This window comes from Pongo pygmaeus, chromosome 10 (genome assembly GCF_028885625.2).
Source record: "Pongo pygmaeus isolate AG05252 chromosome 10, NHGRI_mPonPyg2-v2.0_pri, whole genome shotgun sequence".
Classification (NCBI taxonomy): Eukaryota; Metazoa; Chordata; class Mammalia; order Primates; family Hominidae; genus Pongo; species Pongo pygmaeus.
In genome coordinates this window covers 120544917-120572837 of record NC_072383.2, presented here as the reverse complement: position 1 = coordinate 120572837, position 27921 = coordinate 120544917, and the positions used below count along the sequence as shown (strand labels likewise).

General features: G+C 56.1%; 2 protein-coding genes and 1 pseudogene across 4 annotated transcripts in view; 2 read left to right on the top strand and 1 right to left on the bottom strand.

The window, feature by feature from the left end:
• The first annotated feature begins 312 nt into the window (after nucleotides 1–312).
• LOC129010116 (uncharacterized) lies at nucleotides 313–4031 on the top strand (annotated as a pseudogene).
• Nucleotides 4032–4898: 867 nt separating this feature from the next.
• RHOF (ras homolog family member F, filopodia associated) lies at nucleotides 4899–21898 on the top strand. 2 transcript variants are annotated; one of them, XM_054443931.2, is made up of 5 exons: nucleotides 4899–5796; nucleotides 6041–6128; nucleotides 18453–18562; nucleotides 18641–18775; nucleotides 19988–21898. In XM_054443931.2, the coding sequence occupies exons 1-5, from the start codon at nucleotides 5659–5661 to the stop codon at nucleotides 20150–20152; spliced, it is 636 nt and encodes a 211-aa protein (XP_054299906.1). In that variant the 5' UTR covers nucleotides 4899–5658; the 3' UTR covers nucleotides 20153–21898. The 2 variants fall into 2 exon arrangements, with proteins under 2 accessions (XP_054299906.1, XP_054299907.1); XM_054443932.2 differs by lacking the exon at nucleotides 19988–21898 and adding an exon at nucleotides 18968–19254 and having other exon boundaries at nucleotides 4964–5796.
• The window catches only part of TMEM120B (transmembrane protein 120B), a 65602-nt gene continuing 55274 nt past the window's right edge, over nucleotides 17594–27921 (bottom strand). The window contains exons 9-12 of one of the 2 annotated variants that reach the window (XM_054443929.2): nucleotides 26133–26225; nucleotides 24934–24998; nucleotides 24529–24597; nucleotides 17594–24045 (exon numbers count right to left, since the gene is read on the bottom strand). In XM_054443929.2, coding sequence (XP_054299904.1) covers nucleotides 23932–24045; nucleotides 24529–24597; nucleotides 24934–24998; nucleotides 26133–26225 — 341 coding nt within the window. In that variant the 3' untranslated portion in view covers nucleotides 17594–23931. The remainder of the gene's footprint in view (nucleotides 24046–24528; nucleotides 24598–24933; nucleotides 24999–26132; nucleotides 26226–27921) is intronic. The other variant, XM_063647130.1, reaches the window with a different exon arrangement.

Sequence of the window (27921 nt, the reverse complement as noted above, 5' to 3'; positions counted from 1 at the left end):
ACGCCTGTATATAAACCTTGTTTCTAGAACCAGACAAAGCTGGATTTGAAACCTGGTGAGCCATTGAACAGCTATGGCCTTGCGTAAGCGGCATAGTCTCCAAGCCTGTTTCTCCATCTCCGAAAACAGGGCTAGATCAGTGGTTCTTAGTCTGGAACCGGCATCAGAATCACACCCGAAGGGGGACTCACTGAAAATGGACCATGGGGCCTGGTGCCCAAGTGTCTCATTCAGTGGGTTGGTCCTTAGGACTGGCATTTCTAACAGGTTCCCAGGTGAGGTGAGGCTGATGCTGTGGTCTGGGAACACATTTTGAGACCCCAGCCCCTAGCCTGGTAACACCTGGGATTTTGACGCAGAAGTGCCAAGTTCCACGCTTGGCACATAGTAATTGATTTCATCCTAACGCTAGCCGACTTCATGTATTGGGTAGTTTCCCATCTCAGTGTCTAAGAAGCTCCACAGCTGGAGATGGCCGCCCTTGGTCTCGGACCCCCCCCTTGTGATCTCTGCTTTGTGATTGCTTTGATGAGCCATTTGGGTCCAGGTGCTCCTGATCACACCACCTCCCCTATTTGGGACTTGTGCCCCACTCCCACTGTGAGGGCTACACCGAGCTCTGGGGGCTTGTGGGGATTAACACGGGGATCTTGCTGAAGGTATCTTGGTGCTAAGTTAAGGGAGATAGTCAGTTCGCTATGGGCTAGGATCTCGACAGTGCTGGTGACCTTGGGTGAGTGTCTCCCTGTAAAGTGATAAGGATGCCTGCTGGAAAGGGTGGTGGGAGGATTAAGTGCGTTAAGGAGGCCCTCCTCCCAAGCTTTTAGTTGGCCTCCATTGTGATCGCGGTTATTGCTGGGAGTGGCTGCAGGGGGTGGGGGCTGGGCTGCCTCAACTCCCCCCCCCCCACCAGCACACCTGCTGAAGCACGTGTCCCTGCCTCAGGGCAAAGGGGAATCTGGCGCTCCCTGGGAAGGCAGCCAGCGCGGTTCTCCTGGAGTGGTTGAGTCCAGCTGGAGGCCTTTCCCCATCCACAGGGGCTGTTCCATGATGGGGTGAAGATTTGGGTCACCCACCCGTGGTCCGGGGAGAAGTGACTCGCCCAAGGTCACAAGGCCACCACCAATAGAGCCAGGATGGGGTTCCAGGTGGCTTGACTTGGCAGCCAGCGCCTGTGCCCATGGCACCCCCTCACCCCAGCTGTCTGGGTTATTTTGGGCTTCCTCCCGTGCCAGCTGTCTGCTGGCATCCCTGCCCAGGACTGTCTGGTTGGAAGTAACCGGCGTGGTGCTGTTGGCTCCTCCTGTGAGGGCCAGGGCTGGGTCTTCAATCCCCGATGAGCTGTGCTGTGCTGGGTCCAGCTCCTTTCCTGGGAGGGAAGAGTGTTCCTGCCCAGACTCCCCGCTGCTCAAGTACAGCAAGAGGGCGAAAGCACCTGATAAAAATTGAGGTTCACATTGTCAATATCCCAAAAGCCGCCTCCTCCTATACTCCCTGAAACCTGTTTTAAATTTGGCTCTGCCATTGAACCCCCCTTGCTCTCAGGTGACCCTCTGCTGCCCGAGGGTGTGGCGCCTCCCTTTAGAGTCCTCGTTGCTCTCCGGGTGGGGGTCTTTACCCGCCACCTGCCTTGGATAATTAAGTAATTGATGTACGTCTCCCTCCCAGCTGCACCCTGGAGGGCTCCAGCCAGTTTCTCCTCTCCCTAGATCCAATCAGGGAGCTGTTGGGTGCTCAGCTGTGGTCTGGATGTGGTTCTCGGCGCGGTGTCGGGACCCACCTGGCTGGACTGTACCCCTCTCTCTCTGCTTTGGTCCCTCTTCTTTCTTTGTCCCCCCACCATCACCTCTTGGGGCAGGGAGGGTGGGGCAGTTTGTCCTGCTGCTGTTCCTGCTGGTCCCTCGAGGGCGCCCCATCCACCGGTCACCCAGCGAACGCGGGGCGGGGCTGCTGCTGGCGCCGGGCCCCAGGGCTTGCAGAGAGAGGGCCACGCCAGCGGAAGGGCCGGCCAGGAGGTGGCAGGACTTGCCTTACTACTGAGTTGCCGGCGTCTCCGCCTCTTCCGGCTCCTCTGCCCGGAGACCTAGCGTGGAATATGACCTTTCGGACCCTCTGGGTGGAGACACAGCCTCTGCCTGGGCTGTGCAGTGAGGTGGCCCCACCATCTCAGGTCGTCTGGCCCAGTGCATCTGTAGCTGGCATGTGACTTCCAGCAAGCTCCTGCCCCTGAGTGCTGGGAGGAGCAGGTCCGGCAATAATTTTTTTTTTTTTTTGTGAGACAGTTTCGCTCTTGTTGCCCAGGCAATGGTGCGATCTGGGCTCACCGCAACCTCCGCCTCCAGGATTCAAGTGATTATCCTGCCTCAGCCTCCGAGTAGCTGGGATTACAGGCATGCGCCACCACGCCCGGATAATTTTGTATTTTTAGTAGAGACAGGGTTTCTCCATGTTGGTCAGGCTGGTCTCGAACTGACCTCAGGTGATCCGCCCACCTCGGCCTCCCAAAGTGCTGGGATTACAGGCATGAGCCACCGCGCCTGGCCGGACAATAATGTTTTGAGCTGTTGCTGAGTCTGGCTTTTGGGAGGGGAACTTTTAGCACTCAAGGAGTGGCCTTGTCTCTGGCCCGTCCCGGAGTGCTCATGGGCAGCCAAGGCCTGGAGACTGCTCAGGCAGGGTAGATGTATTTGCCAGGCCACCTCCTGTCCCTGGGACCTCAGGGAGTAGCTTCATCCCTGAAGGCTCAGTGTCTTCTGCCTCATGTGGGTGGCCCCTCTGCAGGATTCTCAGGCATCCAGGGAAGTGGGTGCCACAGTGTTGCCTCCAGTCTCACTGGGGCTGGCTGGACTTTGCTCTGACAACACAGCAGTGGCTGGGCCCCCGCAACTCTCTGGGACTCAGTTTCCCTGTTGGCCGCACTATGGCATAGGCCCCCGCGTGGACACCGATGAGCTGACCCCACAAATACCACCTGGCCGCTACCCCAGGCTTCAGTGGCCTAACAGCTCTTGTGTCAGGAACCATCTTAAAGAATCTTTCTTGCTTTCTCAAACTCTCCAGGAATTCCTGGTGACTGGAAGGGGAGTGACTTGGGTCCTCAACCTCTAGCAGGTAAGGGAGCTGCCTTCTGGGTGGGCATGCCCAGTTCCTCAGTGGGCCCAGTGCAGCCCAGCCTCCGAGGAAGCTCTGAGCAGCTGGCTTGGCTCCGAGGTATTTTTAGCTACAGATCCAGCCCCCCTCCATCACCACAACAGTCGAGTCCAAATCAAACGTGCTCCAGGCAGGTGGGGCTGGGGTTCTGCCAGCCTCCTGGCCAGCAGGGGTGGGTGGGCAGACTGGGGCCAGTATCAGCTGTTCTGCCTGGACCCAGGCTGGGCTGGGAAGGCACATTTGTGCTCATTTCCCGCCTCCATTTCTGTGCAAGCTTGTGCTGTCATAAGTAGAGATCACACCCCCATTTCTTGGATGGAGAAAGTGGACACTGAGGTCTGAGGCTTTTGAGGACAGTCAGGAGCCCTCCTATGGGCTCCAGTGATGCACTCACCAGCTTCTGGTCTTCTTCTTCCACCTCTTAGAGTGCCTTGGCTCCCTCCTGTGGTCCTGGGGAACCTCGGCCCCAGCCCTGCCTCCCCAGCCAGTCACAGCTCCTCCCTGGTTACCCTGAGGGAGCTCAGGGCCTGGCTGGTGGCTGGGCTCGTCTCCTTCTGTCCCCCACTCCTGTGGAGCCTGGCAGGCAACTCCATGATCTGACCCCGGTTACCTTGACAGCTCTGCCTGGCCTCCCCTCATGGCCCAGCCATCCCAGAACCTGAAGAGGTTTTCTAGTTGCCGTCCATTTGCCAGGCCGGGTTACCCACCCTACTTTCCCTGCCTGCCCTCCAGTGCTGCCAAGCCCAGTGTGCCGGCCAGCGCTCAGCCTTCCGTAAAGGGTTCCCCTGCTTCCAACCTCCATTGCACTGCTTCCCCCAAGACTGACCTTCTGGAAGGCTGGAGCACAACTGCCTCTCAATAAACGTGTTGCAAAAAAGGAATGGATGAGTTGCTGTGCATTTGTATAGGGAGTGCTTGACCCAGGAGATTCCCCTTTGCCCAGTGCCGGGAAAGTGCATCCACTGAACCTGGGGTGCCTCCCCGGCCTCCCCTTCCCAGCTCTGCTGTGGTCTTGGGATTCTACGGGCGGTCGCTGCTGCCCTCTGGTGGTCAGACTGTGCCTTGCTTGCACTGTGAGAACCTTGACCATGGAACTGCCAGGTTGGCGGTTTTCCTCCACGAAGTGAGGTTTACATGACCCTTGCCGAGACCTTGAAAACTGGGCGTCTTTGGGGTGGGGTCGCCAGCAAAAGGATCCTGAGTTTTGCCAGCCCCTATCTGAGGAAACTACGAAGGTCACTTGCCCCCAACCATGCTGCTGTTGGGGGTTTTGTTAGAAATGGGCTCTTCCTACCCCAGCTGGTAGGATCCCACTCGGCCATGCTCTCGTGCCTATCTGCCGTGGACCGGCTCCAGGGGGGGTTCCTCTGCCACCCTGTCCACTCACCTGGCTGGTGCAGAGGGCAGTCAGCCCGCCCAGGGTGAGGAGTAAGAGGAGGGGTGGGGGTTACGGGTAATTCAGCTAGCAGCCCTGATAGCATTGCCTACAGTAAGTGCTCAACAAATAAGCTGTTTTGATCAGGGGATGGGAGAGTTGGGGGGATTCCTGGGATGAAGGACATGTGGCTGCTGGCAAGGAAACGCATTTTCTTAAATTTCTCGGTGGGTGTGGGGTTATCAGTCTCCAAAGCTCAAGGAGAGGGACCAAGTTGACTTCAACTAGAGCTACTCCAACCTGCCCCTCCCTGACGACGTCTTGCGTGGTTCACGCCTCTGGCTCCTGCCGGAAGGAGGCGCCCGCCCCTAGTGGTTTGGGGCCAACCTGCGCCCAGAGCGGCCGGCGCCGAGGCGATTGCCCGGCAGAGGGCGTCAGACGACCACCCTGCAGCCCAGGGTCGGGGTGCGGGTAAGCGGAGCCCAGTCCCTCACCCCAAACCCGCGTGCACGCAGGCGTTCCTGGCCCAGGCGAGGTGGGCAGACACGACCCTCGCGTCAGCATCTTCCCTGGTGCCAACGCCGCTACCTCCTGTGGGGAAGCTGGGCCAGAGGCGGACATGTGCCAAGCCACGCCGCTGGGGCAGTGCAAAGTTGAGGGGCTCTTCCCGGAGCTGGAGGCCGGGGGCTTCTCGAACCCGGTGCGGAGGCACAGCCAGCCAATCCGGGAGACTCTGTCTGGCCCCGCCGGCCAATCAGAGGGTCCCTGCCGAAGGCGGAGCCTGCCAATCAGGGGCACCTGGAGTCGCTGGGCAGCCACGATCGGGTCTCGCCGGCGAGGGGCGCGCCGTGACGCGCGGAGGGTGGCGGTGGGATGGGGGTGGGAGCTTCGCTCGCAGCTGAGCCCCGTTTCTCCGGTGCCGCAGTATCCCTGGGACTGAGAGCTGAATACCCACACTCAGGGCTGGGACCTTAGCAGAAAGGAAACTGAGGCTGGGAGGTCGGCCGGGAGGCTGCCTGGCGGAGGCGGTGCTGCTCCGAGTGGGCGGGGCTGGTTCTGGCCCCGCCCCGCCCCCGACCTCTTGGCTCCGCTAGTGCCCGGCGCGCAGCCGCAAGTGCTGCGGGCTCCGGGCAATGGATGCCCCCGGGGCCCCGGCCCCGACCGCCGCCCCCGGTCCGGGCAGGAAGGAGCTGAAGATCGTGATCGTGGGCGACGGCGGCTGCGGCAAGACCTCGCTGCTCATGGTGTACAGCCAGGGCTCCTTCCCCGAGGTGAGGCCCGCAGCGGGGCTGGGGTGGGGGCGATGGACGCCCAGAGCCCCGACCCTCAGTCCCCAGCGTCCCGAGCACGGAGAGGCGGCCGCCACCCCGGGGCGCCCCCTCGGGAATTCCAGAGCCCAGCGGGGTGAGGGGGGGAGCTGATCCGGGACGAGTGAGGGGGGTGGACGGTGGATTCAGCTGGAACCTTGGCCCCCGCCGGCCCCACCAAGGACCAACCCGACCCCCTCTCCCGCAGCACTACGCCCCGTCGGTGTTCGAGAAGTACACGGCCAGCGTGACCGTTGGCAGCAAGGAGGTGACCCTGAACCTCTACGACACAGCCGGTGAGTGAGCCTGCGCGCCGGGGGGCCCGAGGGTCCGCCCGCCCGAAGGGTTTCCCCTCCCGGGCGTCCCCCACCGGGTGTCCCCGCCCTGCAGCCTTGGCAGGGCCTTGGCCGGCTCTTCACTCCTGGAGGCCGCTCAGGGGCGCTGGCTGCGGGGCCCTAGAGGCCAAGCCCTATATGTAAGTGGAAGGTGTTTGGAGGAGGAGGTGAACTCCGGGGCCACCCTCCCAGCTCTGTGCTGAGAGCCCACAGTTCGTTCCTCTCCTGTGGTTCTCGAAAGCAGTGGGCTGCTCTTGGGCCTCCCATGGTTCCAGGATTGCTGCGCTACCTGCTGTGGTCTCTGCAGACTCTGTGGGCTGCAGATTTGAGTCCCTTGGTGCTCGGATTGCCTGGGCTGTGTGTCTGGGTCCTGTGGTTCTGGGATGCTCCCGGCCGCAGATCAGCCTGTGGCTCCAGGGCTCTGTGGACTGCGCTCTGCAGCCTGAGGCTCTGGGGTCCTGTGGATGCGAGTTCTGTGTCTGCAGCTCCCAGGATTCCACGGCTTGCAGTTGGTGGTTCTGGAATTGTGTGGCTACAATTACTTCTGTGCTTTCCTAGTTCCCTGGGACAAAACCAGACAGTGTAGAAAATGAACTGAGGAAGGAACAGAGCACTGGGGGCAGGGGCCCCACACCAGGCTCTGCCTGCCGCCTGCAGGCCCCCACGGGTGGTTTACGGATTTATGTGCAATTGCTTGGGAGTCGGTGTTGTGAGGGGTGGGGACAGGAGAAACACAGTCAGTGGGAGGACCCTGACTCCCATCTGGGCTTCATCAACATTGGGGACCAAAGGTTGAGATCCCCAGGTGGGGCCTCACCCCACCTCTGTGACTCAGTGTTTAGTGACCTGCAGGGAACCACGTCATCAGGTGGCCCTCTCTGGCCAGCCAAGCCTTGTGTGTGTGAGGTGAGGTCAGACACTGACCTGGGATGGAGCCAAAGTCCAGACACTTCCACCCCCAGCTAGACCTTGGAGAGGACCCAAAAAGGGGCTGTCCTAGCTCAAAGCCCCCCTCCATTCCGACTTCAGCAGGTCCTATCGTGACCTCTGAGGAACCTGTCTTTGTGGGATATGGGCCCTGTAGGGCCACCCCCAAAACAGCCCCTGTCTCTAGCCCCTGGTGAGCTGGGCATCAGAGGAATTCCCGAGGCGTGGCCCAGAGGGCAGTAAAAGTCATGGTCTGGGACACCTTTCCTCTCAGGGTTCTTGTGCAGGAGCCAGGGAGGGCCAAGGTCATTAACCCACTTTTTGAGTCAAGTGCTGCTGGGTGGAGACATTCACAGCAACCCACTGCCCTGCAAGAGGCCAGGAGGTTTTTTCTTTCCTCCTCCTCTGCCCTCAGGGCCTCCCCTATCAGGTCCCGGGGTTCACTGTTCAGGGCAGCCTCCACATCATGAGAACAGGGATGGCCTTTCTGGCCTTGCCCAGAGAGAGATGCTCAAGGAACGTGTCAGAGTAGATTGTGGTGTGGAGATTCTGGAAAGCTACAAGTGGGTGTAGGAAGAATTTGTGCCAAGAGCTGCTACCAGAGGGACGGAGGAGCATCCCCTGCTATAGTCACCAGAAGCAGGCGACCACTGGCACCATGGGGATCCCATCCACAGTCCCATCCTGTTCCTGCCACCCTCTTTGGAGTCAGATCTGGGCTTTGACCCCAGCTCTATTGGCTACGTATCATTGGGGATGTCTGGGCCTCAGTTTCCTGATCTGTCATGAGCACTAAGAGGGTCATGAGGATTAAATCAGATTAATATATGATGTTCACCAGCCTGTCCAACATGGTGAAACCGCATCTCTACTAAAAATCCAAAAATTAGCTGGGCATGGTGGTGGGCACTTGTAATCCCAGCTACTTGGGAGGCTGAGGCAGGAGAATCGTTTGAACCCAGGAGGCAGAGGTTGCAGTGAGCCCAGATTGTGCCATTGCGGTCCAGCCTGGGCGACAGGGCGAGACTCCATCTCCCAGCACTTTGGGAGGCTGAGGCAGGAGAATTGCTTGAAGCCAGGAGTTCAAGACCAGTCTGGGCAACATGACGAAACCCCGTCTCTACTAAAAGTACAAAAATTAGCCAGATGTGGTGGCACACGCCTATAGTCCCAGCTACTCGGAAGGCTGAGGCAGGAGAATTGCTCGAACCCAGGAGGTGGAGGTTGTAGTGAGTCAAGATCACGTTACTGCACTCCAGCCTGGGCAACAAAGCGAGACCCCGTTTCAAAAAATAAAAATTAAAAAAAATTAAAAAGACCCTACCATCCTTGCCCAGCTCTAGCTCAGGCCTGTGCTTTGGAATCTACGATGCCATGCCCCGAGCTGGCCCCCCAGCCCCTGCTGCAGCGGGGAGATCTATCTTCCCTGGCAAGTCTCTTCCAAGCAGCAGAGAAGCAGGGCTCAGGGGAGGAGGCTGGCCTCACAGTCTGACAGACCAAGGAGGGGCACCCAGGGAGAAGAAATCTGGCTGCTCCCTGTAGGGTGTCCCCCGTGACCGGGGAAGGCCTGCTCATAGGAGGAAATCCCCTGGTCAGTGAGTGCCACCAGGGAGAGCCCAGGTCCCAGTGCTTGTCATGGAGCAAGGCTTGGAAGGTTATGGAATGAATGGGTAGTGGATCTGAATGCCCGAGATGATTCGTCTCTGCCTGCAGATGGACGGCTCTCAGGAGAACATGACAGAAAGCCATGGCCAGGCGGCCACGCAGAGAGAGGCAAAGGCCAAGAGGGTGAGGGAATGGCCAAGCCAGAAATGAGTCTAGTAAACGTAGTTGTAGAAAGTTCTAGAACCCAATGGGCCACACACAGTGGCGGAAAGGGCATCTTCCCAACTGATGGCCACCAGAGCTGTGAGAAAAGGGGTGGCTCTCAGAGGCTGAATTTCTCCACACCGAGGACCAAACGCTGGCCCTGGGCAGGGGCCGGACCCTGCCCACAGGGACCCTCGTGGAAGGCCCGTCTGGCTGTCTCCCTCCTGAGGAAGTAGTTACAGACACCACAGCGGAGGGAGGGCAGATCGGGTGACGGGGCTCTCAGGGCTCAGAGGGGAAGGGGCGGGGGCCGTGGCACCCACTGCTCTGTCGGCCTCACCAGGGCCCTGACATCCTCTGAGGCAGGAAGCTGCGGTGAAGTCTGAAGTTTCCTGGGCTGGGGGAGGCGGGGTGAGGTGGGCTGTGAAGACACAGGCGGGAGAGTGAGCTCATCGGGGCCAAGGTGTGGGGTCCAGGGTTGGCGGGGCACAGGATGGGATGGGGGTTGCCTGGGGAGAGGTGATCCCCTTCTGAGCCCGAGATGGGAACAGAAAGAAAATTGGCAGGCAATGGAGTAGGAGTTGCTAAGACAAGGAACCAGGGACAGATGTGTGTCGTGAGCCTCAGAAGCACCGGAGGCCTGGGCTGAGCCAAGGCTGGGGTCACCCAGAAGGTGGTCTCAACTCCCAGCTGGGGCTGCCCAGCCCGTCTCCCTGGTAAAGCACAGGTGGGCGGGCCCCAGCAGAGTGAGTAAAAGTGGGTTCCTCTTCTGGTAGCTTTCTTTCTCATGCTGCCAGTACCCCTCCCTGACCAACGCCCCAGCTGGAGCTGGGGGCCACCTGCTCTGTGTGTCCTCCTGCCCTGGGGATTTGAGGTCTTTTCTCCTCAACTCTGCCCTGGGCCTTAGAGACCCCTGCCCCGGAAGCAGGACTTCCTTGGCAAAGCCTCATCCCACCAAGAAAATAGCCCTGTGTGCGGCATGAGCCTCCCTTCCGCCCAGCCCTGCCACACCGCCCCAGTGCACGTCAGGACGATGGGTGGCTCTAGGGGGAGCCCAGGCCTAGAGACTTCCTCACCAGAAGCACATGCATCCTTTGCATGTAATTCCTGGGTGTTTTTTTTTTTTTTTTTTTTTTTTGACGGGGGGATTGGTTAGAGACAGGGTCTCGCTCTGTCACCCAGGCTGGAGTGCTGTAGCATGATCATAACTCATTGCAGCCACAGCCTCTTGGGCTCAAGTGATCCTCCCACGTCAGCCTCCCAAAGTGCTGGGATTACAGGTGTGAGCCACCACGCCTGGTCTACCTGGGCTGTTTTAACCTCTAAGCCCATCTGCAGAGGCTGGATGGGCCCCCTCAGTGACTATGGGCAGGTGACATGGACCCTTTCAGCCCTGGTATCATTTTAGGTAGAATGTGGAGGGTAATGGTATCACCTGGTTGCTGGGAGGCCCCTAAAGCTTCTGGGTCCAAAGATTCTGGGGTTCTGACCACCCGCCATGCCAGGCTATTAACTTCTCCTGGAAGTTTCTATTTCAAGAGTAACCACAATAGCAGTCCTCCTGCCTCCCGGCACTGCCCCCACTCCGCCCCTGCCCCTGCACCGCTCCCGCTCTAAGCATTGCTTCCCTTCTCCTGGGCTTTCACCTTCCAGATTAGGGGGAGGGTTATCACTGTTATCACCCCTTTGCCCAGATAAGGAAATTGACACCCAGAGAGGGAAATGTGGGCGTCAGTTCGAGATGTGGAGGCTGCCCTGAACAGTCCCGCCCAGTATGTGCATGAGTGAATGGAACCTGACCCTCCTGACTCATATGAGAGAAGGTATTTATTAATAGTACACTCCCCCATCCCCAAGTGGGCATGGGGTTGGTGCACACGGAAGTAGTCCTCTGCAGGCCTGGTCCCCCCACCACCCCCACGCCCCAAAGGCCCACACTGAATTCTAGGGAAAGCTGGGCTGGGCAGAGTCAAGCCAGGAAGGCAACCTGGAGGAGGTCCTGGAGTCGGAGCTGGCTGCCTCTCCCTTCCCAGAGGCCCTCTTTCTTGAGAGGGCTGACATTTTTCCTCACCTGGTCAGGGCTGGGACAAGTAGGGTGAGGATTCCTTCCTGTTTTCTGGGGTAGGCTAAGAAAAAAATAATACTCCAGTAGGGTCCTCTGTTATTTACAAAGCTTCCCCTTAGCTGTGTGGCCTGGGGCAAGTCACTCCAGCTCTCTGTGCTTCCGTTTCTCAGCCTGTAAAATGGGGCCAACATTAGTGTCTACCTTGTAGGGCTTTTTGGGGAAACATGAGTTAATCCAGGTGAAGGGCTTCGAGCTAGACCTGGCATGTAACACAGAAGCCTTCATGGAGAGGTGCTGCCAGAATCACAGTGGTACATACCTGCAGCCCCAGCTCCTCAGGAGGCTGAGGCAGGAGGATGGCTTGAGCCCAGGAGGTTGAGGCTGGAGTGAGCTATGATCACACCAGTGCACTCCGGCCTGGGCAACAGAGCAAAACATCCCCAGCTTTTTTTTTTTTTTTTTTGAGGCAGAGTCTCACTCTTTTGCCCAGACTGGAGTGTAGTGGTTCAATCTCGGCTCACTGCAACCTCCACCTCCCCAGCTCAAGTGATTCCCCTGCCTCAGCCTCCCAAGTAGCTGGGATTACAGGCATATGCCACCACGCCCGGCTAATTTTTGTATTTTTAGTAGAGACAGCATTTCACCATGTTGCCCAGGCTGGTCTTGAACTCTTGACCTCAAGCGATCCTCCCGCCTCAGCCTCCCAAAGTGCTGGGATTACAAGCGTGCGCCACAGCACTCGGTCTAGACCATGACTTTTATATGAGAGAAAGAGAGTCGGTATGAACCATCTTTATTATTACTGTCATCAAGTCTCGCTCACTTTTCACATCTCCATTCCACAGATGAGGAAACTGAGGCCCAGAGGTTAATTCCCAGTTGGGAAGGCTGGGGACAGCTTCCTGGAAGAACTGGTGCTTTTAGAATGGCCTGGCAGGCAGCTGACCTTGGGGACTGGTTGGCCTCTGGCTCACAGGGTGCTTGTCTCTGACCTTGACAAAGGCCCCCTCCACCACTTGGGTTCTTAACAGGAAGAACTGTCCCCGCCCAGTGTACCTCCCAGGGTGGCTGCTTGAATGAACACAGGTCAGGAAGTGGAATGCCCTTGCCAAGGCTGCAGGGCACCTAAAGCCGGAGAGACGACGACTAACCCTCTTCACCCACTCCTTCCTTTGAGCCTTCCTTCACCAAACAGGTGTTAAGCTCACCTGTGTTCCCAGGGACACAACAGTGAACAGCACAGAGGTAGTTCCTGCCCGCAGGAGAGGCAAACCAAAAAACCCAGAGAATTACTGCTTTTTTGTTTTTTATTTTTGTTTGTTTTGAGACAGAGTCTCGCTGTGTCCCCCAGGCTGTAGTGAAATGGCACGATCTCAGCTCACTGCAACCTCAGCCTCCCGGGTTCAAGCGATTCTCCAGCCTCAGCCTCCCAAGTAGGTGGGACTACACGCGCCTGCCCCCACACCCAGCCAGTTTTTTGTATTTTTAGTAGAGACGGGGTTTCACCATGTTGGCCAGGTTGGTCTCGAACTCCTGACCTCAAGTGATCCACCTGCCTCAGCCTCCCAAAGTGCTGGGATTACAGGTGTGAATCACCCCGCCCGGCCCCAGAGAAGTATTGTGAAATCAGGTAGGGGTGAGAGCCATGAGTAAAGCCACCGCCATGGGGCAGACTGCCAAGGAGGCTGTTTCAGAGCAGTCAGGAAAGGTCTCTGGGAGGAGGCGACATTCCATAGAGCCCTGAAGGAGAGGAGGGAAGGAGCCACACTGCTCCCTGTTGAAAGAGCCTTCTGGAGGAGTGAACATCAAGGGCAGAGGCCCCAGGAGAGGCAGGCAGGGTGTGACTGCCTCCAGCGCTCCGGGGCCGACTTCTTCCTTCACCCACTGCAGCCTGATGCCTGCCCTGCCACCTCCTGTCCTGATGTCACTGCACGCTATAGTTGCCAAACCCAGTGGGCAAGTCTCAACCCTTGTCTCTGCTGTGTGTGACGAGAGTGGAACAACCTTGGCTGACGTGGTGGCTCACGCCTGTAATCCCAGCACTTTGGGAGGCCGAGCCAGGTGGATCATCTCAGGTCAGGAGTTTGAGACTAGCCTGGCCAACATGGTGAAACCCCATCTCTACCAAAAATACAAAAAAAGGCTGGGCGCAGTGGCTCACGCCTGTAATCCCAGCACTTTGGGAGGCCGAGGCGGGTGGATCACAAGGTCAGGAGATCGAGACCATCCTGGCTAACACGGTGAAACCCTGTCTCTACTTAAATAAATAAATAAATAAATTAGCTGGGCATGGTGGCGGGCGCCTGTAGTCCCAGCTACTCTGGAGGCTTGAGGCGAGAGAATGGCGTGAACCCGGGAGGCGGAGTTTGCAGTGAGCCGAGATCGCGCCACTGCACTCCAGCCTGGGCGACAGAGCGAGATTCTGTCTCAAGACAAACAAACAAAGAAAAGAAAAGGCCGGGCGCGTGGCTCACATCTGTAATCCCAGCACTTTGGGAGGCTGAGGCGGGCAGATCACGAGGTCAGGAGATCAAGAACATCCTGGCTAATACAGTGAAACCCCACCTCTACTAAAAGTACAAAAAATTAGCGTGGCGTGGTGGCGGGCACCTGTCAAGTCCCAGCCACTCAGGAGGCTGAAGCAGGAGAATCGCTTGAACCTGGGAGGCGGAGGTTGCCGTAAGCTGAGATCGCACCACTGCACTCAGCCTGGGTGACAGAGTGAGACTCCGTCTCAAAAATAAAATAAAATAATAAAAATACAAAAAAAATTAGCCAGGCAGGGTGGCACCTGCCTATAGTCCCAGCTACTCAAGAGGCTGAGGCAGGAGAACCACTTGAACCCAGGAGGCGGAGCTTACAGTGAGCCGAGATCGTGCCACTGCACTCCAGCCTGGGCAACAGAGCAAGACCCTGTCTCCAAAAAAAAAAAAAGAAAAAAGAAAAAAAGAAATGAGAGAAGACGTCCAAGGGGGCCCCATTTTATAACCTTATCCACGGTTTCACTTTCTGTAGTTTCAGTTACCTGAGGTCTGAAAATATTACATGGAAAATTCCAGAAATAATTCATAAATTTTAGATCATGCACTGCTCTGAGCAGCGTGATGAGATTGCACGCTGTCCTGCTGCATCCCACCCGGGATATGATTCGCCCCTTCCTCTGTGTATCTCTGCTGGAGACACCACCTGCCCGTGAGTCAGTCAGTAGCTGGCTCAGTAACAGGCCAGGCTGGTCTTGAACTCCTGAGTTCAAGTGATCCTCCCGCCTTGGCTTCCCAAAGTGCTGGGATTACAGGTGTGAGCCACAGTGCCTGGCCCTGTTTTATTTTATTCTTATTGTTGTTAATCTCTTACTGTGCCTAATTCATAAACGAAACTCTCTTATAGGTGTGTACATATAGAAAAAAAACAGCGTATCTAGAGTTCTAGACTGTCTGTGGTTTCATACATCCACTGGGGGTCTTGGAATCCACCCTTGTGGGTTAGGGGGGACTACTGTACCTGTTCACTCCTGCCATATTTGTAAAAGGGAATATGTTATGCCAGAACTATGAACCCCATTGTTACATCTTAAAGGACCGGAACCTATTTTTGCACAATACAAAACAAAATAGCACATTAGTGTGTATCAGCAGAAGGAACATCCCACTTGGAATTTCATGAGCTGGGGTTGACTCCTGGCCCGGTCACTGAGTCATTGACCTCAAGCAAATCACTTCATTTCTGTGACTCTCAGGTTCTTCCTATGTTGTGGGAGTATTCATCATTTCCCCACCATATCTGGCTGTCATGTAAGGATTTTTTTTTTCTTTTTTTTTTTTTTGAGACAAAGTCTTGCTCTGTCACCCAGGCTGGAGTGCAATGGCACGATCTCAGCTCACTGCAACCTCTGCCTCCCAGGTTCAAGCAATTCTCCTGCCTCAGCCTCTGGAGTAGCTGGGATTACAGGCACCTGCCACCATGCCCAGCTAATTTTTGTATTTTTAGTAGAGACGGGGTCTCACCATCTTGGTTAGACTGGTCTCAAAATCCTGACCTCGTGATCCCCCTGCCTCGGCCTCCCAAAGTGCTGGGATTACAGGCGTGAGCCACCGCACTCAGCTCTTTTTTTTTTTTTAAGACTGAGTCTCGCTCTGTCGCCAGGTTGGAGTTCAGTGACGTGATCTTGGCTCACTGCAACCTCCACTTCCCAGGTTCAAGCAATTCTCCTGCCTCAGCCTCCCAAGTAGCTGGGACTACAGGCGCGCGCCACCACACCTAGCTAATTTTTGTATTTTTAATACAGACAGGGTTTCACCATGTTGGCCAGGATGGTCTCGATTTCTTGACCTCATGATCCGCCTGCCTCGGCCTCCCAAAGTGCTGGGATTACAAACATGAGCCACCACACTTCTCCAAGGATTTCTTAACCATTTCTAGACTAAAGCACCCTGAAAACTGCATAGAGTATAGCATGTATTATTATAAAGGCAGACGCAGAGGGCAGGCAGTTATCCTCAAAAGGGAAAAAACATAGATGGTTAATCTGGATGTTTAAGAATAAAATGCTAAGGAGAAAACGGTGAGAAGAGAAACGAGGGAAGGACCTTCCTGGCATGTGGAACAGCAAGCACAAAGGCTGGAACATGAGAGCTTGGTGGGTTTGAGAAACAGTGAGATGGTGCCTTGGCTGGACTGCAGTGAGCAAGTGGGTGTGGCAGGAGATGAAGTCATGTGAAACAGGGGAGATGTTTGGATTTTATGCAAAGGGTAATAGGGGCCAGGCACGGTGGCTCATGCCTATAATCCCAGCACTGTGGGAGGCTGAGGCAGGTGGATGACCTGAGGTCAGGAGTTCAAGACCAGCCTGGCCAAGATGGCGAAACCCTATCTCTACTAAAAAAAATACAAAAATTTCATCCCTGTAATCCCAGCACTTTGGAAGGTCGAGGTGAGTGGATCACCAACAGTCGGGAGTTCGAGACCAGCCTGACCAACATGGAGAAACCCCATATCTACTAAAAATACAAGATTAGCTGGGTGTGGTGGTGCGTGCCTGTAATCCTAGCTCCTCGGGAGGCTGAGGCAGGAGAATCACTTGAACCTGGGAGGTGTAGGTTGTGGTAAGCCGAGATCGAGCCATTGCACTCCAGCCTGGGCAACAAGCGAAACTCTGTCTCAAAAACAAAACACAACAAAAACAAAAATTAGCCAGGCATGGTGGCAAGCGCCTGTAATTTCAGCTACCTGGGAGGCTGTGGCACGAGAATTGCTTGAACCCAGCAGGCAGAGGTTGCAGTGAGCTGAGATTGGGACACTGCACTCCAGCCTGGGTGACAGAGCGAGACTCTTGTCTCAAAAAAGGTGGGGGGTGGGGGGCAATAGGGAGCCATTGAAGATGCTTCAGTTGTGGAGACGGGGGCAGGATATGACTTGTGTTTTAAGAGCCATCCAGCTGTCAGGTGGATAATGGATTCATCAAAGGGCTGCAGGAGGCCAGGGAAGAGGGACAGAGGAGGACTTAGATGAGGATGGTGTAGGGGCGGGGGGGGGGCGGGGGGTGGCCAGCAGCAGACAGGGCCCCACTGTCCAGTAGAATTTTCTGCAGTGGAGGAAATGCCATGCACCTGTCCCAATCACTGCATTAGCCATGAGCCCCGGGAGGCAGTTCATCACCTGAAATGGGGCTTGTGCAACTGAGGAGTTGAATGCTTCATGTTAATTCATTTTTTATTTTTATTTATTTTTATTTGTTTTGAGACAGAGTTTCGCTCTTGTCACCCAGGCTGGAGTGCAATGGTGTGCCTTGGCTGGTGACAGCCCCGTGAGGTAGATTTTATGATTTTCATGTCCCAGGTGGGGAAGCCAAGACTCCCACCACTGTCCTGTCTAAGTCAAGGTCACACAGCCGGTGAGGGCAGAGCTGGGATTTGAACATGTGTCTCATCTGCCTCTAGTGACCTCACCCTTATGCATTGTTCCATGGGGGAGCTGGCTGAGGACTTTTGGAGGTCCCTGGGTTGAGGGGGAGCCAGTGGGGAGAGGGTGGCCATGCCCCGTCACCAGCAAGGAAGTAGGAGCAGACATGGCCTGGTGGTGCTCCGTGGAGAGGCCACTTGTCCTGAGAGGTGTCTGGCAGAGGAGTGGAGGGCAGGCTGGCGCCACCCCGCACCTGCAGCAGCTGGGGATGGGGCAGGGGGATTCCTTGGCCTCCACGTTCCTTGTTCAGTGGAAGGAAGTCGAGGGGCGGGGGGGCTGGTCACCAATGAGCCTGAAAAGCTCTCACTTCTCACTGTGGGGATTTTAAAAAAATACCGGGGCATGATGACTAAGTGCAGTGTAGAACCCTGGGCTGGGCTGGCTCCTCAACGGGGAAAAAAATAAAGGACAATATTGGTGAAATGGTCAAAATCTGACTATGGCCTGTGGATCGGATTAGAATGCAGAGTCCATGCGGTTTCTGGGGCTTGGGGCAGGGGAGAGAAGGCCCTTGTTCTCAGCAGATAGGCGCTGAGCTAAGGGGTGAAGAGGCAGATGTCTACAGTTACCGTGCCCTGATAGGGAGAAACAGAAGTGTCTGTCTCCAGATAAAGCCAGAGGGGCCAATGCAAGCAGGTGGTGAATCACAGTCAGAGAGCTCTTCACACTCTTGTTGCAATTTTACTGTAAGTTTGAAACTGTCAATATAAAAAGTTACAAAGAATTGTTTTATAAAGAAGAAGAAAAAAGCAAACCCAACCAAGCTCAAGCCTAGATCCGTGTTTGGTCTCGGGGCGGGGCCGGGCGTCACGGCGTCAGGATTAAAGTATCCCCCCAGAAGTGTGCTCTGTGAATCTGGATGGGGAGGGCGCTTGGTGCTGTTCCCACCAAGCAACCCACCACCCTCCTCCTAGTGCTTGCAAGAATGGGCAGGGAACTCAGCCAACTGCATCAGACCCCGAGAAGCTGGAGGCTGAAGCCAGACACCAGCCTCTCGGGACTTGGGGACACTGTGAGCCCACCCAGCCCCACAGGTCTGAATCTTTGGGGAGGGGAGGGTTCCAGTCTGCGCTCTGCCCTTGACCATCAGGGCAGGGGGATCACACTGGCTATTGGCATCATCGCTAGCAGTTTCTCCAGCCCCAGCCCTAGAATCAGGCCAAGCTCTCAGCACTGCGTGGGTTTGATCTTGAGGATTCTTTACCACCATCCAGGACTGGGGGGCTGCCACTCATGGGTTTTGTTAAGAAACAGGGTCTCGCTCTGTCACCCAGGCTGGAGTGCAGTGGCATGATCACAGCTCACTGTAGCCTTGACCTCCTGGGCTCAAGCGATCTTCCGGCCTCAGCCTCCCGAGTAGCTGGGACCACAGGCCTGTGCCAGCACTCCTGGCTTGCTGCCCATTGTATAGATGAGGAAATTGAGGCCCTAAGACAGGGTCACTTGCCTGGCCCCTTCCCCTTCACCCATCAGAGTCCAGACAGGGAGGGGACGTCCCCTGACCCCACCCCACTCTCTGCTTTCAGGGCAAGAAGACTATGACCGGCTGCGGCCCCTGTCCTACCAGAACACCCACCTCGTGCTCATCTGCTATGACGTCATGAACCCCACCAGCTATGACAACGTCCTCATCAAGGTGAGGCCGGCCTCCTGGGTGGCGGCCCCACATCTGGGCCCGGCCGCACCCCTGATCCCCTGCCCCCTCCCTCCACAGTGGTTCCCTGAGGTCACACATTTCTGCCGCGGGATCCCCATGGTGCTCATCGGCTGCAAGACAGACCTGAGGAAGGACAAGGAGCAGCTGCGGAAGCTCCGGGCGGCCCAGCTGGAGCCCATCACCTACATGCAGGTGGGCCAGGGGCCAAGACCCCGGGGCGCAGCCGTGGCTGTGAAGCTTCCCGGACGTTTGGCCTCTGCAACTGGGGTGCCTTAGTGGCCTTTCAGGGAGCTGAGGGAAGCAAGATTCTAAGAATAATTTTTAACTATTAGTATTGATGGCCTGTGGACCTGAGCACTTTACACGACTACTCTCAATCCTTAGGACTCGGAGGCAGGTGCTGTTCACATCCCCCAGTTTACAGGGGGAGAAACTGAGGCCCAGAGAAGTTAAGCAGCTTGCCCAGGGCCACACAGCTAGCCAGAAGTGGAGCCAGGATCTGGTCCCATCCACTGTGCTCCAAAGTCTGTGCTATGAGCCGCCGTCCTGTCGTGTCCTGTCTGTCTTGTTTGAAAGTAGGCGTCCCCTTCACGGGCCAATTGACCGTGTAACTCTTTGGGTGAGGCATGGGGGAATAAACAGAATAAAAGGAATGCAAAGGCAAAAAGAAACTTTCACAAGAAATAACCATTAATAAGGGCAAATTCGGCTGGGCATAGTGGCTCACGCCTGTAATCCCAGCACTTTGGGAGGCCAAGGCGGGTGAATCACCTGAGGTTGGGAATTTGAGACCAGCCTGACCAACATGAGAGAAACCCCGTCTCTACTAAAAATACAACATTAGCCGGGCATGGTGGCGCATGCCTGTAAACCCAGCTACTCGGGAGGCTGAGGCAGGAGAATCACTTGAACCTGGGAGGCAGAGGTTGTGATGAACCAAGATCGCGCCATTGCACTCCAGCCTGGGTAACAAGAGCAAAACTCCATCTCAAAAATAAATAAATAAAAGGGCAAATTAATTTGCCTAAATGGTACTTTCAGAGAAGGGAGAGAGGTGGCTGGAAGTCCTTTCTGTCTTGAGGCCTCCAACTCTTCTCACAGGCCTGGGAGACACACCTGGGGGAACCAACCCCGGGTCTCAGGATTCAGCCCCTCCCTGCCTGGAGCTGGAGAGACGCCAGAGTGGGGGCCTGGACAGGGCTTCTTCCAACCTGCGGGCTGCACTGCACTGGCCCTCCATTCCACCCACACACTGTGAGGGCCAGCCGGGATGGAGGAGACAGACAGGCCCAAACCAAGGCCTCCATCCCTGGAGAGTCCTCAGAGCCAGTCCCAAACCCACCAGGTGGTGCCAGGAGACCTCCAGAGGCCCCTCACCTAATGCTGGCTCCTCCCCCCACCCAGGGCCTGAGCGCCTGCGAACAGATCCGAGCTGCTCTCTACCTGGAATGTTCCGCCAAATTTCAGGAGAATGTGGAGGACGTCTTCCGGGAGGCTGCCAAGGTGGCTCTTAGTGCTCTGAAGAAGGCGCAACGGCAGAAGAAGCGCCGGCTCTGCCTGCTGCTCTGACCCAGGGCAGACAGACCTCACGACAGCACTGACAGGGCCCGAGGGCCCAGGTACCGACTGCACCAGGGAGGCTGCCCCATCCTGACCCTCCAGCTCATGGTGTCTAGGGCCTGCGGCTAGACTCTTGGAACATTCTGGAACTCTCTCCTTTCCTGGCTGGGGCTCTGACCACAAACTCCCCTCCAGGCTGCCCCTGGGACATGGTGGTGATGTGGGTGCAGGAGCCAGTGTCTGTTCTCGGGACTCGAAGTGCCCTCATCACAGCCACCCCCACCACGAGTGTCTCCCCAGTGCAGACTCAAGTTATGCTTGAAATGAAAAAGTCTATCTGGTGTTGGGTAAACGTGGACCTGGCACTGTTCCACGCGGGCGCCCCAAGCCTGCCACTCCTGTGTCCCCACCTCCCTGGGCTCCCAAGATAGGCACCACCGTATCCTCCAGCTCCTTCCTTCCTTCCCCCAGGAACGCGGGGGGCCACCGAGGGGGCTGGGCCTATCAGGAGGACACAGGCCGCAGCCTGGCACCCACCCCTCCCATCTCCACCCCACATGGAAGACTTGTCTTCAGCTTGGCCACTGTCTTTGCAGAGCTGGGCACATGTGCCCAGGGGGCAGAAAAAAATGGCTTCTCAGTTGTTAAAAGTATACCCTGGACCACCCATCTGACCATCTCCTTAAGGTTTCATCCAAAGCCCCCACCGTCAGAGACTCGGGATGGGAAGGGCAGTCGGCTCCCCATGTGGTCATGAGCGAGTTTTCTGTGGACTGTTCCCCACACTGTGGCAGGACAGGACTGGCCCACTTAGTCCTCAAGCTCCCAACCTGCTGTCCCTCAAGCCCTGCTTCTACCAGCCTGTGGAGTTCAGGAGGCAAGACATCCCGGCCTCCTTTGAGAACTGATGGGATCTACCCCCTGTCCATGTGGGACAGTTTCTCAGAACTGGTTCGTAGACCACCTGTGTCACCAACAGCCAGATACCTAATCCCTGAGCCTCCTTTGGGAAGGTCTGGGGCCAAGGGTCTGGGATTTTTTTTTTTTTTTTTTTTTTTTTGGGGGACAGAGTCTCATTCTGTCACTCAGGCTGGAGTGCAGTGGCACGATCTTGGCTCACTGCAAGCTCCACCTCCTGGGTTCAAGCGATTCTCTTGCCTCAGCCTCCTGAGTAGCTGGGACTACATGCGCGCACCACCATGTCCAGCTAATTTTTGTATTTTTAGTAGAGACAGGGTTTCACCATGCTGGCCAGGCTGGTCTTGAACTCCTGACGTCGTTATCCACCCACCTTGGCCTCCCAAAGTGCTGGGATTACAGGCGTGAGCCACCGTGCCCGGCCCAGGACTTCTAAAACAAGCATCCCAGGGGATTCCGGTGCCCACCAGAAGTCGCAAGCTGTCTGGCTCTGGAGGGCGCCTAGGAGTCAGTGTCACCTAAGATGGGATAACGGCTTCAGGCAACTCCTAGCCTTCCCTGTATCTCCTGCCTCAGCTCCCCTGGCCCAGTGCTGGGACGTCACCTAAGCCTGAGCTTCCAAGAGGTCAGGTCGCCAAAGGAAGGAGCCTTCTGAGACCCTCCCCAACCCACCCAGGTTCCCAAGGCCCTGCCGTACCCTGGGGAATCAACCAAGGAGCTCTTGTTCTCGAAGAACCCCAGGCCTCATGATGGTCTAAGGTAGAGGTCCGACAACTACAGCCTGTGGGCCACATCTGGCCACAGCCTGATTTGTAAATAAAGTTTTATTGGAACACAGCCACACCCATACCTTTCTGCATTGCCTTGTGCTCTGTGGCTGCAGGTAAAGAGTAGCTGCCACACAGACCACCTGGCCCATAAAGCTCAAAATAGTTGCCATCTGGCCCTTTACAGACAGCTAGCTGACTCCTAATCTAGGGCAAACACAGGTGCCTAAAAAGGGCCAGAAAGGAGACCAGAATGAAGGGCAGGGGGGTGGCGGGGCCTGTGGCAACTGGAGAGTAGGCGTCCTGTGCCATGGGAATGTTGCCAGGTCCGTTTTTCTAGGGAAAGCAGAAATCTGGACTTTTATGTGGAATCTCACCGTAGGGGAGAGGAAATGTCATTTTAAAAATGTAATCAGGCCAGGCACAGTGGCTCACACCTATAATCCCAGCGCTTTGGGAGGCCAAGATAGAAGGAGCAGTTGAGCCCATGAGTTGGAGACCAGCCTGGGCAACATAGTGAAACCCCATCTCTACTAAAAAATATTAAAAAGTAGCAGGGTGACCAGGTGTGGTGGCTCACGCCTGTAATCCCAGCACTTTGGGAGGCCGAGGCAGGCAGATCACAAGGTCAAGAGATCGAGACTATCCTGGCACACATGGTGAAACCCTGTCTCTGCTAAAAATACAAAAAAAAAAAAAAAGCCAGGAGTGGTGGCACGTGCCTGTAGTCCCAGCTACTCAGGAGGCTGAGGCAGGAGAATCACTTGAACCTGGGAGGCGGAGGTTGCAGTGAGCTGAGATCGTGTCACTGCACTCCAGCCTGGGTGACAGATCAAGACTCCATCTCAAAAAAAAAAAAAAAAAGAGCAGGGCATGGTGGTGCATGCTTGTGGTCCCAGCTACTCCAGAGGCTGAGGTGGGAGAATCCCTTGAGCCCTGGAGGCGGAGGCTGCAGTGAGCTATGATCATGCCACTGCACTCCAGCTTAGGCAACAGACCCTGTCTCAAAAAAAAAAAAAAAAAAAAGTAATTAAAAATTTTAAAATTCCTTGGGGAGGGCTAAACAAGGCATGCCTGTGGGCACTGCTGTGAGGTCTGGCCTAGGGATTTGTAGGGCCATGGTTAGGGGAGCTGAGGCCCGTATATGAATGGTGGGGCAGAGCACTAAGCCAAACCTGGTGGCCTCTCTGCCTCCCGTCGAATGCAGAGTCTCACCCAAGCGATGCCCAGTGGCTCTGGCCCCGCCTCAGGGTGCGGCCCCTGGGAGTGAGCCTGCCAGGCACCCCCACCTCTCTCCCACAACATCCAAAACCTCTGGGAAGGAGGGGGGAGGTGGTTCCCCTCCACAGGGGCCAAGGGTCTTGGTCCCACTCTCCAAGTACCTGCTGAGACACTGCAGGAAGGTGGGCCGCAGGATGGACGGGGTCAGGGAACCCCGAAGCACAGACGGGAACTTCCTTGTCCCCTTGGACGACCCAGGGCCCGGGGCACCCTCTGGTGGCGACTCTGCTCACAGCCTGACTCAGGATGCCCCCAGTGCTCCCAGGGGCAAGAAGAGCACAAGGCAGACGCGGTGGGTCTCTGAGAACTTAAATAACCCTCACCACAGCGGGGTGGGTGAGGAGGGGACTCACAGCAGAAGCAGAGTGGCCCTGGGGTGGGGGCGCCACAGGACACTGAGGGTTCACACCACCCCAGCCTGGGCCTGGTAAGTAGCAGGTCAGCATAAATCCAACCCCGAGAGGCACATCCAAACCCCACCCAGAGGGGTTCAAATGACAGGAGTGGAAACAGAGGGGCTCCCTGAGGCTTCAGGCCCCATCCCCAGGAAGACTGGCCCGGCCTCGGCCACCTTCAAGCACAGGGGTGAGGCCTCGGGTTCCAGGGACGATGGGGGACCCAGCATTAAATATGTCATAAATAGGCGGGCGGACACTGTGCGGACAGGCGGGGCTCACATTCCTCTACACCACTGGGGTCCACTGGGGGACCAGGGCCTGGGCCCTCTCCCAGCGACACCACGGGCCTGAGATGGCCGCTGGGAAGAAGCCTGGGAGACCCCTGCAGTTTGAAGTCTGGGCCGAGGGCACAGGAGCCCCAGGCTCACGGCTGCTTTGTCTTGCCTCTGTTCTTCTGGAGCTTGGCATGCACGACTTTGAGCGTAGTCAAGAAGTTGCCGAGGAAGAGAATGAGGAAGGTGAGCGCCAGCACGAACACCTGGGGGAGTCCAGAGAGGAGGGCGAGGCTGGGGCATCTGCCCTGCTGAACCCCTGCCCCCAGCACTCCAGAAGCTCCAGCACAGCTGCCCCCAAACTCCCAAACTGCAGGGTTTTGCCATCGAAGGCAGAGATTCAGGAGACCTGGGGGAAGGGTGAGGCCTCAGGCTTGGGCAGGGCCTAGGAAGGTCTCGATGGGGCGAACCTCCTTGGGATCCACAGATTGGGAGAGGCTCCATATCTAGCCCTTCCAGGAGCCTCCCCCCAAACACGCCCCCCCCACACACACCCCCCATCCCTGCCAGCCCAGCCCGTCCCAGGAACCTCCCCGCAGGACACCACACACATGCACATACCCCAACCCCACATCTGCCATCCCAGCCCTCCTCAGGAATCCGCACCCCAGCATGCCACACATATACCCCATCCCTGCCATCCCAGCCCTCCCGGGAACCTCCCCCGAGCATGCCCCCACCCCCCATACCTGCCATTCTCTGCATTCCTCGTGGCTGGAGAGCTCAAACAGCGTGACGGCATTGTAGAGCTGCCAGAACTGGAGAGAGGAAGGCAGGCGCTGCTCACCCACCAGGCTCCCCTGGCCAGCCACGTAGAAAGCCAGGGCGATGGCCAGGCCCCTCACCCAACTTTGGGTATCAACTACCCACAACACTGACAGACACCCCCAAAATGAAATGCAGGCACCTGAGGCCAGGGCAAGATTAGTTCTGGCTCCTGCCTTGGCATCCCTGGGCCCAGAGGCTGCCCAGGCCCCAGGATGCCGTGGGGCCCAGCATGGGGACGGAAGGAGAAGGAGGGCAAAGCCTGAAGACCTTCTGTTCCTGGGGGTCAGCCCAGACAGGAGACACCCACAAACTCCAGGGGGACTCACATGGCCACAGAAGAGGAAGGGCAGGAGAAAGGTGAGGCCCCGCCACATCCAGGACTGGAACCCTTCTGTGGAGAGGAGGGAAGAAAAAGGACCCGCTGAGGGGCTCCGCTGCCCCCACAGCCCCACCAGTCACCCTAAGATGAGCCAGAGACAGTCGCACATGCGGGGGGTCAGCCCTCACCTGTCATAGCTGGGTGGGCATTCACTATGACAGTAGCAGCCCTGTCACCCGGCCTGACTGCTCTCTCTCTTCAAGCCACCAAGAGCCAGGTGACAACACACAGACACTGGGCACTATGTTGTTACTAATTTCTTTAATCTGCACAGGGTTTTGCATTTTATAACGAATTTTCACATGCATCATTTCTATCGAGTCTTGAGACAGGAGGACCCACTTAGGAGAATAATTTGATGGAAATGACTATGTCAAAAGACAGCAGAGTTGGCCAGGCGCAGTGGCTCACGCCTGGAATCCCAGCACTTTGGGAGGCCAAGGCAGGCAGATCACTTGAGGCCAGGAGTTTGAGACCAGCCTGGCCAACATGGTGAAACCCCGCCTCTACTAAAAATACAAAAATTAGCCGGGCGTGGTGGCACATGCCTGTAATCCCAGCTACTCGGGCGGCTGAGGCGGGAGAATCACTTGAACCCAGGAGGCGGAGGTTGCAGTGAACGGAGATCACGCCACTGCAATGAAGCCTGGGCAACAGAGTGAGACTCCGTCTCAAAAAAAAAAAAGATAGCAGAGTTGTATTAAAAACAGTTTCCCCTGAAATTCTCAATGAGGGCGTCTCCTCACTTTTCTGACTGGCACCCCTATGGCTTAAGAGTGAAGTATGTCTTCCCCGTGTATATGCATTTATATACTTATATGTGTTGGTATGTAGACATGTTACACACAAATGGCTAATTTTGTGTGTGTGTGTGTGTATATTCTAGAACATAAACACAAAAATAGACACTTCCAGAGGCTGAGACAGAGGCTTAGACAGAGGCCCTGCCCTCAGGGCCTGGTATGCAGCTGGCCTGGCACTTGGCAGCTGAAACAGAATCCAGGATGAATTCTGGAAGGCGCTTCGGATGAAGGGCAGCAGCCTGGCTCCGCTGTATGGGAGGTGCTCGCAGGGCTGCACTCCCGGTGTGGGGAGCTGGCAAGTCCAGCGCCTGCCCCCCGCTCCAACCCAGGCCCAGCTACTCACCCACTGTGAGATCCAGGTGGTTCCTCTCCCCCAGGGCCCGCAGCCGGTAGAGGCAGCCCCTCTGGTAATAATATTGCAGGAACTGGACGCAGCCTGCAGGGGGAGCACAGTGCCTGGGCTCAGGGCCTGGTGTCCCCGGAAGACAGGGCGACACCTCCTCTCTGCCTCAAGCACAGGCTGATGGGTCTTTACTGGGCAGAGGCAGAAAGGGTGCCCTGGTTACAACCCTCTCCCACGCCCACACACCACACACAGACACACACACACCCTTTGGTCTGAACCTGCTTTAGCCCTTATCCAGAACACAGAGAGAACACAGGTATGTGAAGACCCATCTAAGCCCCAACTAGATTTGAAACTTCTGGAATTTTCCATGCAGTAGACACTCAATAGATGCTTGCTGGAATGCAAGCTATGCCAGTGCTATGTTGGGAGCTCTGTGCAATGCTAAGACACAAGAGAGTTCCATCCAATGGGATACTTCGTTGTTGCTAAAAATGAGGTGGTAATGACATGAAAAATAGCCATGATAAACTGTTAAAAATTCAAAAGGCAGGTTATAATAGTAAAGCTCTATGTACAGAAGGGTCCCATACTTGGAAAATACACATAATGCAATACACACATGTATATACCTATTTATGAATAAAAACTTTTGAGAGGACATAGATCCATAGATCTTAATTAACATTGATCACCTCTAGGGTGGGCTGATATACAATTTCCATTCTTGGCTTTATACATTTGTATTTGTTTGCAAGCAGGTTGTAATTTAAAATGTAGGTTGTAGTATCTGAAAAGTCAATACAGCCAGGCGTGGTGGCTCATGCCTGTAATCCCAACACTTTGGGAAGCCAAGGCAGGCAGATCATTTGAGGCCAGGAGTTCAAGACCAGCCTGGCCAACATGGTGAAATCCCATCTCTACCAAAATACAAAAACTAACCAGGCATGGTGGCAGGCACCTGTAATCCCAGCTACTTGGCAGGAGAATCGCTTGAACTGGGAGGTGGAGGTTGCAGTGAGCTGAGATCAAAACACTGCACTCTAGCCTGGGTGACAGACAGAAACTACATCTCAAAAAAAAAAAGAAATGGCAGGGGTGTGGTGGCTCACACCTGTAATCCCAACACTTTGGGTGGCAGAGGTGGGTGGACCACCTGAGGTCAGGAGTTCCAGACCACCCTGACCAACATGGTGAAATCTCATCTTTATTAAAAATAAAAAAATTAGCTGGGTGTGGTGGCACGCTCCTGTAGTCCCAGCTACCCGGGAGGCTGAGGCAGAAGAATCGTTTGAACCCAGGAGGTGGAGGTTGCAGTGAGCCAAGATCGCGTCACTGCACTCCAGCCTGGGCAACAGAGCAAGACTCCGTCAAAAAGAGAGAAAGAGAGAAAGGAGAGAGAGAAAGGAGAGAGAGAAAGGAGAGAGAGAGGGAGAGGGCGAGGGCGAGGGCGAGGGCGAGGGCGAGGGCGAGGGCGAGGGCGAGGGCGAGGGCGAGGGCGAGGGAGAGAGGGAGAGGGAGAGGGAGAGGGAGAGGGAGAGGGAGAGGGAGAGGGAAAGAAAGAAAAAGAAAGAAAAAGAAAGAAAAAGAAAAAGAAAGAAAGAAAGAAAGAAAGGCAGGCAATACACACGGGATAAAATTTAAAGGGAACAAACAAGTTGGTGAAAAGTAAAACTTTCTCCCTGTCCCCAAGCATCCAAGCCCCCCTTCCCAGAGGCAACCCTTGGGACCAGCTCATTGTATACAAATCCAGAGCAATTTTCAGATGAGAAAAATAATATATATT